We start from the raw sequence: 10,305 nt of genomic DNA, 5'->3' as shown, positions 1-10,305 counted from the left end.
GGTGGGGCACCCGGTACGTATCCCAAGCATCGTGGTCCCTGCACCTGGCGGACATCCATTTCGGGACGTTTCGAGGTGGATTTTCTGACATCTGGGCTGCTTCTGCTGCCAAAGAATAACGGGATTATTTTATTTTTATTTGTTTTTTTCTTGTTATTCTTTTGTTTCCGCCGGCTTCTCATTTGCCTGCCCTGTCCACACACCACCTCCAGCACCAGCAGCAGCACCAGCAGCAGCACCACCAGTACCTGGGCACCATCAGCAGCAGCTCCAGTCCCGTCCCATCTTTTTGTGCCCCTTCCCCTTTGCGTAGGTGCAAAGAAAGAGAGGTACCTCCTTCCATTGCCCGTTGCTGCTGGATCCTGGTCACCCCGAGCTGCTGGGATCTTTCTTTTTTATTCTCGCAACCCTCCCGCGCCTCGTTCGTCGACCTTACTTCTACCTCCCCTTCCCTTTCCGCCCGTTATCGATGTCTCCTCTCTCTTCTCTCTGCCCTTCGACATCCGTCTTGATTAATACTTACTACCGACGGTCCTTAATACACCCTACCGCGTCGTCTTTAGCTAGACGATTCGTTTAGTATTTAATCACCCACACAGCATCACCAAGATACCCGCCGCTAGAGAGCGACATCGAGGAGAAACACCTCCCGAATATCACCACATCAGAGCCGAGCGGGTGGTTCTTGTACGCCCGCTTTTTAACCGGCACCTTCAACAAGCGCAAACCGTCCTGATCACAGCTAGCCAACATGGCTTTTGCCGGGATGGCGTCCATTCCAAACTATGACAGCACGGCGCAGACTGCTGGAGTCCCCATCAGCTCGCGCAGTGGCCACCACGAAGAGGAGGACCTTGCTGGTGCAAACCAGAACACCGTCGACACCGCCGCCACCTCTCTCACCGAGGTTGCTGTCTCTGCTTCCGACGTCAAGAAGCCCTCCACCCCCAACGACAGCGACAGAATCTCCGCCGAGGACGATGAGGATTCCGAGATGGAACGCCGCCACTCGCTGGTGCAGTCCCTCGCCAAGCGCTATTCCCATGCCTCTGCAACAGGCACCGTTGGTGGAAACCCCTTCTTCGCCGACGGGAACTCACCTCTCAACCCCAACTCAGAGAACTTTCATGGCCGCGCCTGGGCTCGCGCCATGGTCGACCTCGTCCAGTCGCACGGCGCTTCTTTCCGCACGTCTGGTGTTGCGTTCCAAAACCTTAACGTCTACGGTTACGGTCAGGCGACGGATTACCAGAAGGATGTCGGCAACGTGTGGCTGAGTGCAGCTGGCCTTGTGCGCAAGTTCACCGGTGGTGGAAAGACGAGAATCGACATCCTGCGCAACTTCGACGGTCTCGTGCGCAAGGGTGAGATGTTGGTCGTTTTGGGCCCGCCTGGCTCTGGTTGCTCGACGTTCCTGAAGACGATTGCCGGTGAAACAAATGGACTCTACACCGACGACAGCTCCTACTTCAACTACCAGGGTAAGTGGCTGAATCCTCGAAACGGGAGGAACAGGGGCTCGATGTGGCTGGCGGTGTGAGATCTCACCTGCAAGACACGGAAAGCCACCTCGTGTAACAACCGTGTAAGCCGGACGGCGCTGACAGTTTGCAGGAATGACCGCCAAGGAGATGCACACGAACCACCGTGGTGAGGCCATCTACACGGCTGAGGTCGACGTCCACTTCCCCCAGCTGTCTGTTGGTGATACTCTGACCTTCGCCGCCCGCGCTCGTCAGCCCCGTCACCTGCCCGAGGGAATTGACAAGAACACCTTCGCCAACCACTTGAGGGATGTCGTCATGGCCATGTTCGGTATTTCTCACACTGTCAACACCCGCGTCGGTAACGAGTACATTCGTGGTGTGTCCGGTGGTGAGCGCAAGCGTGTAACCATTGCTGAGGCCGCTCTCTCTGGTGCACCCCTTCAATGCTGGGATAACAGTACCCGTGGACTGGATTCCGCCAACGCCATCGAATTCTGCAAGACCCTTCGCCTGCAAACCGAGCTCTTTGACAGCACTGCCTGTGTGTCCATCTACCAGGCCCCTCAGAGCGCCTACGACTTGTTCGACAAGGTCGTCGTGTTGTACGAGGGACGCCAAATCTTCTACGGCAAGGCCAACGAGGCGAGGCAGTATTTCATCGACCTTGGCTACGACTGCCCTGCCCGTGCCACTACTCCCGACTTCTTGACGTCCATGACTTCTCCCCAGGAGCGTCACGTTCGCAAGGGCTGGGAAGACCGCGCCCCCCGCACGCCCGATGAGTTTGCCACTTGCTGGAAGAACAGTGCCAACTACAAGGCCCTCCAGGCTGAGATTGAGGAGTACAAGCAGACTCACCCGCTCAACGGTCCCGATGCTGAGGCTTTCCGTGCCTCCAAGAAGGCCCAGCAAGCAAAGGGTCAGCGTGCCAAGTCTCCCTTCACCCTCTCCTACGTTCAGCAGATCCAGCTCTGCTTGTGGCGTGGATGGAGACGTCTGATCGGTGACCCCAGTATCACCGTCGGCTCTCTCATCGGAAACGTTGTCATGGGTCTCATTATTGGAAGTGTTTTCTACAACCTGCAACCTGATACTAACAGCTTCTTCCAACGTGGTGCCCTCCTGTTCTTCGCCCTGCTCATGAATGCCTTCTCCAGTGCCCTCGAGGTAGGTTCCCCTCTGGTCTCCATTCTACCTTCAATTCTGACCATCTCAGATTCTCACCCTGTACGCCCAACGTCCCATCGTCGAAAAGCACTCCCGTTATGCTCTGTACCACCCCTCGGCCGAGGCTGTTGCATCCATGCTGTGCGACATGCCCTATAAGATCTCGAATACGCTAGTGTTCAATCTGGTACTCTACTTCATGACGAACTTGCGGCGCGAACCTGGAGCCTTCTTTTTCTTCCTCCTGATCTCATTCTTCACGGTCTTGACCATGTCCATGATCTTCCGTACGATCGCTTCTTCGTCCCGCACGCTCTCCCAGGCCATGGTTCCCGCCGCCATTCTCATCTTGGACCTCGTCATATTCACTGGTTTCGTCATCCCCATCGATTACATGCTGGATTGGTGCCGCTGGCTCAACTACCTCGACCCTCTCGCCTACTCTTTCGAGTCGCTCATTGTGAACGAGTTCCACGGCCGCAACTTTACCTGCTCCGGGTCTAGCTTCGTCCCTCGAGCGATTCCTGAAGTCCTCGGCTCCAGCTACACGAATCTTTCGCCGACTGAGCGTGTCTGCAGCGCCATCGGGTCGGTCGCTGGACTTGATGTTGTCAATGGCGACGACTACGTTGGCTCCGGATTCCGGTACGAGTACGGCCACCGCTGGCGCAACTTTGGCATTTTGATCGCTTTCATGCTGTTCTTCCTGATGACCTACATGGTCACTGCGGAGTTGGTTTCTGAGAAAAAGTCAAAGGGCGAGGTCCTTGTTTTCCGTCGTGGACACAAGCCCGCCGCCTTCAAGGAGAAGCATTCAGACGACCCCGAAGACATCCGCGTGGGTCCCGTCACCACCGCCGACCGCGCCCGCGTCTCCGAGAAGAACGATGGTCTCATCGAGGAGCAAAAGTCCACCTTCCACTGGAACGATGTCTGCTACGAGGTTCAAATCAAGAAGGAGACGAGACGCATCTTGGACCATGTCGACGGTTGGGTCAAGCCTGGTACCCTGACTGCTCTTATGGGTGTGTCTGGTGCTGGTAAGACTACGCTTCTGGATTGTTTGGCCGACCGCACCTCCATGGGTGTCATCACTGGTGAGATGTTGGTCGACGGCTATCACCGTGACACATCCTTCCAGCGCAAGACCGGTTACGTTCAGCAACAGGATCTGCACTTGCAAACGACTACCGTCCGCGAAGCCCTCAATTTCTCCGCCCTCCTCCGTCAACCCGCCCACGTTCCTAGACAAGAGAAGCTTGACTACGTCGAGGAGGTTATTAAGCTGTTGGATATGGATGAATACGCTGATGCTGTTGTCGGTGTTCCTGGTGAAGGTCTAAACGTCGAACAGCGTAAGCGTTTGACCATTGGTGTCGAGCTTGTCGCTAAGCCTCCTCTGCTGCTCTTTGTCGATGAGCCTACCTCTGGTCTGGACTCGCAGACTTCCTGGGCCATTCTCGATCTTTTAGAGAAGCTTACCAAGAGCGGTCAGGCTATTCTTTGCACCATTCACCAGCCTTCTGCCATGCTCTTCCAGCGCTTCGATCGTCTCCTCTTCCTGGCCAAGGGCGGCAAGACTGTCTACTTCGGCGACATTGGCGAGAACTCCAAGGTCATGACCTCGTACTTCGAGCGCAACGGTGGTTTCCCCTGCCCTGCTGACGCCAACCCTGCCGAATGGATGTTGGAGGTTATTGGTGCTGCCCCTGGCTCCCACACCGATGTCGACTGGCACCAGGCTTGGCGCAACAGCGCCGAATACGGCGATGTCAAGAAGGAATTGCAGCGTCTTAAGGATGAGCGCGGTGTTCAGACCCCTGCTACCCAGGACAAGGCCAGCTATCGCGAGTTTGCCGCTCCCTTCTTCGGCCAGCTCAGGGAGGTTACCCACCGTGTCTTCCAACAGTACTGGAGAACCCCGTCTTACATCTATGCCAAGGCTGCTCTGTGCACCCTGGTTGCTGCTTTTATCGGTTTCGTCTTTTTCAAGGCTCCCAACACACAGCAAGGTCTTCAGAACCAGATGTTCGCCATTTTCAACCTGCTCACCGTCTTCGGCCAACTTGTCCAGCAGACCATGCCTCACTTTGTTATCCAACGGTCCTTGTATGAGGTGCGCGAGCGTCCATCCAAGGTCTACGGCTGGAAGGTCTTCATGCTCAGCCAGATCATTGTCGAACTGCCATGGAACACCTTGATGGCTGCGATCATGTACTTCTGCTGGTACTACCCCGTCGGTCTCTACAACAACGCTATTCCTGCCGACCAGGTTACGGAGCGTGGTGCGCTGATGTTCCTGTACCTGCTGGTCTTCCTGTTGTTTACCTCGACCTTTACCGACTTCATCATCGCTGGTTTCGAGACTGCGGAGGCTGGAGGCAACATCGCCAACTTGCTCTTCATGCTTTGCCTGATCTTCTGCGGTGTCCTCGCCAACCCCGACTCCATCCCTCGCTTCTGGATCTTCATGTATCGTGTATCGCCTTTTACGTATATCGTGTCAGGCATGCTGTCGACGGCCGTCGCCAACACCGAAGTGGTTTGCGCTGCCAACGAGTACTTGCACTTCGACCCTCCTTCTGCGCAGACGTGTGAGCAGTACATGCAAGCATATATGGGAGTGATGGGTGGTTATCTCAAGGACCCCAACGCCACTACCGACTGCCAGTTCTGCACCATCAAGGACACCAACTACTTCCTTGCTGGCGTCAAGAGCGACTACGCCGACCGCTGGAGGAACTTTGGCATTGCCTGGGTCTACATCATCTTCAACGTCTTCGCCGCGCTCGGCCTGTACTGGCTGGCAAGAGTGCCCAAGAAGGGCGGCCTCTTTGGCAAGAAGAAGACCGAGTAAGGTACCACTCGTGGTCATCTTGCTCACCCAAAAGTTCTTTGCACGAAGGAAACGAACGAAAAAAGAAAATGAAAAAGAAACGTCGAGATACCTTGACGTGGAGGATTACGGGTGGATACGTATGAGCGAGCTGTTTAGAGAGGAGAGCTCGGGTGCAAACCCGGAGGGAGGCCTGGGCCACCTAGATCGGCCCCGAAGCCATGGGCCTCAGCAGTCATGTGTCTCATGGTGCTAATGATGAGCACTTTTCGTGTATTTAAATGTCCTCTGGCTCTCAAGTAGATATGATACATACCCCTTTTTTATTTACTCTTAATAGATAAGTATCCTAGAGATCATCGTCATGCCTGCTCGTCTCTTGCGTTGGAAGTGCCTGCCTACCTAACTGCCCTGCCACCGATCATAAGTGGGTCCACTCTGGGCATCAGGGACCGTGCACCGCCACCGCCAGCTGGAGACAAGGTGAGCACAAACCACATCGTACACTTCCACCAGACAACCTCTCTGTTTCTCCCACAACCCTTTTTGGCGAAAAAGCCTAATCAGTTCTCTCGCTTTTAGGGTGTTTGTCCTGTGGTCTTGGTTACGTGTGAGGTAGGTGAACCCCTTACCGTCAGTGGCAATTTTCAAGTGATTTTTGCCCCTTCCCTCCTTCCCCTTCCCTCTACCGATCCGTTTGCCGCTTCTCAACACGACACAGAACCGCGCTGTTTTCTCTTTATTTTTTTCTTTTCGGCAACCGCCAGTTCGTGCGGTTTGCTCTCTCAGCCTCCGTTGTCGTCTGTAAAATCAGATTGACGCCACTGACTTACTTTCAAGAGAAGCAACTCGATATGGAGCGATTCCCTCCACCCCCGGACCTGCCACAACCCACACCCAAGCCCGTCGGTATGTCGCGCGACTTCAGAAACAGCATCATCAAGCGCGTTCATGACCTCGTGGCGGACGGAACAGATGACGGTCTCAAGGACGAAAAGTGTCAGGTCCTGCACGCCTTGTTGGATCTATTCTCCGCCGGCGATCAGTCGGAAAGGAGACTGGATCTGGTCCAACGCTTCGTTCGACAATTTGCAGACTCCACAGAACTTTTGCAGGGCGAGAAGCTTGAGGCAATGGACGCTGTGTTGACGTCATTCCAAGACCCCAACATGAATCAAGCGCATCTGCAGGAGATCAAAGCAATCCACGAAGCGCCCCGGCAGGTAATCGAGCGAGAAGGCATCCCGATGGCGACCGATGGCGAACCATATTTCCTTTCTCGACAATATCTCAGCTAGACGGAGGATCCTGGAGCAGATCCAGGAGGCTGAGTATCCGGTCCAGATTCCAATCACACCTACCACCAGGTTCTCCAAACTTGAAAAGAAATACTTCTCCAAGGCGTTATGGTCCGCCCTTTGGGTCACTCCCTTCAATAGTCTGCAAGAATTCAGTCGCAAGATCAGCCGCCATGAAATCAGATGGTTCGATATTCGCAACCTGTTTCTCGCCATTTCGGATGACTTGCCTGACGTGATGGACATTGGTAAGCACAATGAAACCACTGACCATGGAAAGGGACTAACAAACCCCGTTTTCACAGTCAACAACCGCAAATATGACAATCCCCAAACCCCACAAGTCGCGTCCTCCTCCAATAGTCTTCGTACTGCCACTCCTGGTCTCAGCTCCCGTATGTCGCTAGCATCTGCAGATCCGCCTCAGGAACTTTCCCTAGGCTCTCCAGCTATGGATTTGCAAAACGAGCCACAGACCCCGCAGAATCCCCCCGGTCCTGCTTCCCCGACGACAGGAAAAGGCTCTATTGCTTCTACCAAGAGCCCTCTTTCAAGAAACCCATCGGGCCCAACTACCCCAACCATGGTTCAGAAAAGGGGCACTACGAGTGGCAGCGGCCCAAGAGGCAGCACAAGAGACAGCCCGGGAGGGTCGAGTACCAAATCTCCCAGTCTCAATCGCCCCCGGAGCGCGACAAGCCGAGACATTGTAAGCAGAAAAGTAATATCTAATGGCGATGTGGTTGCTGACCGACTCCAGGCTCACGAACGAGACGACTACAAGTGTCGTGCACTGGGTACAGAACACAACGAGGTGGCCCACGCCTACCCGCAGAAGAAAATTGAGCACGCGGGAGTTTGTGCCCGAAAGATAGAGTGTCTTGCGTTCCTGTTCGGAAAACAGAAGATTCAGGAGTATCAGGATGCTCTACGCTCGGGCTTTCTGGAAAGCCCAGCGAATCTCATCGCTCTCGATGAAGGCGTACGCACCATGTGGGACCAGTGCAAGATCACGCTAAGAGTCAAATCATTCAACGAGAACGAAGTCAATCTGGCACTTCATTATCTCCACGACTCGGAGCTGAGGAACAGGACGAGAGCCCCAGCACGATACAGGTGGGAGAATGATCTCACGGTGACCCCTGCGGACGTACTCTTTGATTTGACGCAAAAGCCGAGCGTCTTGGAGGAATCGAGTGTCTCCGACGAGAACACCATCTTCAGCGGACCCGAGGGGGTGGACCTGGTCTGTACGGCTACACAGCAACATTTTCAAGATGGAAGCACGTTCAAAGTGTATGCGGAAGATCCAGAGTTGCGCCCTGATCCAATTCTGCTCGATCTACGCGACAAACTTGCTGTGATGGCGTCCCTCCTGGGCGCCGCCGAATACATGGACGACGACGACGATCATGGCAATGACAGTGAGGGAACGAGACAATCGGCGGTTGATGAAGCCGAAGACTATCAAAGTGTTGATGGGGATATATCCGACATGGGCGAGGATCTTTACATGGATGATGACAACTATAGGTATGATTCAGATGAGTGAGGGAGGGAAAGGAGGCTAGGATTCGAGTCGCGACCCCTCCGGTCTCGAAGCCAGATTGGAATAACTTCCATGTGAATAACCCGAATAATTTGTACTTGCCAATCTTTCCCCCCGAGCTCCTTCCCTGAAAATATTGCGCCGTGCCTCCTTCCCCAGGGAGCTCTGAAAATCTCACCTCGTCAACCGCCGCCTGCCCAACTCTCCAAACCCACAATCTCCCATCTATAAAACCCCCAATTTTACAAAGTCAGCCAGCGAATATCTTTCACCGCCACCTTTCATCTCTGAGGAAACACACGGCTCCTACTTTAACTCTATATCAGCTATAAGACACGCTGGCGACGATTCTCCTCAATTTCTACCTGGATATCTACCTCTCGCTCGCATTTTACGAAGACACCTAACTCAAGCTACAAGAGAACCCGAAAATGCCTCCTCTCAACCTATCGCACGTTTGTGAGATGCTTCGACAACTTCAGAATACCTTCGAGGAGGAGTCGCAACAAGCTGGCCCTCGGTGGCTGATCAAGACATATGACGACCTCACGCCAGAGGAGAAGAGCATACCCGACGATTGGCTTCCCCGCCTACATCAATGCAACCGAATGGGCGCCCTCGACTCGCAGGAGAAGAAGGAAGCTGCACGGCAGAAGATCTGGGCACTGGTTTTCGACGGCTGGGATACCGACTCCCCGATCCCCAAGCCCACCAGTCCCGGCGAGAGCAAAGCCACGGATGGCATCGTCAAGATTGGCGTTCTCGACGAGGATACCCCGAGTTCTCGAAAGCGGAAGGCTGATGGATCCATGGCTCCCGTACCTGCCTGGCGTTCTCGCGGCGCTGATGTGTTCATCAAGGCGAAAGCTCACCGGCGAAGACAAGATCTGTGCTTCCCCCTCTGCGACTCACGAGGCATAGCATTCGCCTCTAACATCAGCTATAGAAAGCTTCCTGGAAGCACTCTCGGTCGACTGAAGGGCGAATGCAGTAGCCGCTGGGACTCGATTGAGGTCTACCGCGGACGAAAGGCGAACAACGAACTCGTCGCTTACTGGGCAAGAAATAAGCTCGTATACTCTCTCAAGAACAACTGGAGAGGCCGCGGAGACCCTGAAGCTGTTGATCTCCCTGGCTCGCGAACCACCGCCACACTCGAAGGCCGGCCCACGATGGAAATTGACCAGATCATCGACCTTGGAAAGTTGACATGCATCAAGTTATGCATCGATATCTGGGAGGCGTACCACGACGCCGCCAGCTTTCACATGGCAATGAACAAAGACTACTCTGGGGTCTTCGAATTGTGTAAGTCCTATCGACCCCGGTTATCGCAAACCTGTCTAACTCATCTGAAAGCCTCTTAGCCATTTGGCCCGAACATCAAGAGCCAACAGAGCGCTCGAGGAAAGCTCCACCGAACATGGTCGCGTTTCTGCTCTTTGGCCTAGTTCCAATCTTCATCCTCTCGGTTAATTTCTGCATGGAAATGCCTACGGTTTCTGTGGCTCGTTGCGAGAGACAATTTGGTGTGTTCTTTCGGGAAAGGGGATTGGGATTGTAACTACTCGGAGGGGCGTACTGGAGGGTCAAGGGTCGTTTGTAACCTGCGTTTCTTTTTTTCCTATGCATTTGAATTTGGAATCTCGTTTTTGCAGCTTGGAGTTTTCGTTCTTTCCACTACGGTATATCGTTTTCGGAATTGGAATTTTGCTCTGGTGGGTTTCGAGAAAGGATCAGTCACACTATACCCCTTTCTTTATTTGACTCTCGCGCAATCAGTTCGTTTCAATAGGAACTCTGCGTCGTATTTTTCTATCGGAAAAATACAGTTCTTCTAAGACCGCTACGGTCGAAATTGCGTGCTTTGATCCTTCATGACGGCTAGGCTGCGTAATTCGTCGAAAGAAACGGGGTTTGAAGCGAGGCTCCTTTGCCTACAGGCAGGCCACAGGGAGCGAGAGACTC

The 10,305-nt window shown here is 54.0% G+C and overlaps 2 protein-coding genes across 2 annotated transcripts; both read left to right on the top strand.

Moving 5' to 3' along the window:
* Positions 1–751: 751 nt before the first annotated feature.
* On the top strand, positions 752–5,511 carry ZRA1-3 (ZEB2-regulated ABC transporter 1; the record flags this gene model as incomplete). The annotated part of the gene is made up of 3 exons (XM_037329188.1): positions 752–1,481; positions 1,615–2,654; positions 2,704–5,511. 3 exons carry the CDS (start codon positions 752–754, stop codon positions 5,509–5,511), a joined length of 4,578 nt encoding a protein of 1,525 aa, XP_037172013.1.
* Positions 5,512–6,344: 833 nt separating this feature from the next.
* Positions 6,345–8,340, top strand: CGCA056_v013945 (uncharacterized protein; the record flags this gene model as incomplete). Its single annotated transcript, XM_037329187.1, has 4 exons — positions 6,345–6,713; positions 6,835–7,036; positions 7,094–7,497; positions 7,549–8,340. 4 exons carry the CDS (start codon positions 6,345–6,347, stop codon positions 8,338–8,340), a joined length of 1,767 nt encoding a protein of 588 aa, XP_037171737.1.
* Between the last annotated feature and the right edge of the window lie 1,965 nt (positions 8,341–10,305).

The sequence above is a fragment of the Colletotrichum aenigma genome (assembly GCF_013390185.1).
Source record: "Colletotrichum aenigma strain Cg56 chromosome Unknown KSG_Cg56_contig10, whole genome shotgun sequence".
Classification (NCBI taxonomy): Eukaryota; Fungi; Ascomycota; class Sordariomycetes; order Glomerellales; family Glomerellaceae; genus Colletotrichum; species Colletotrichum aenigma.
This window is presented reverse-complemented; position numbering and strand designations above follow the sequence as displayed.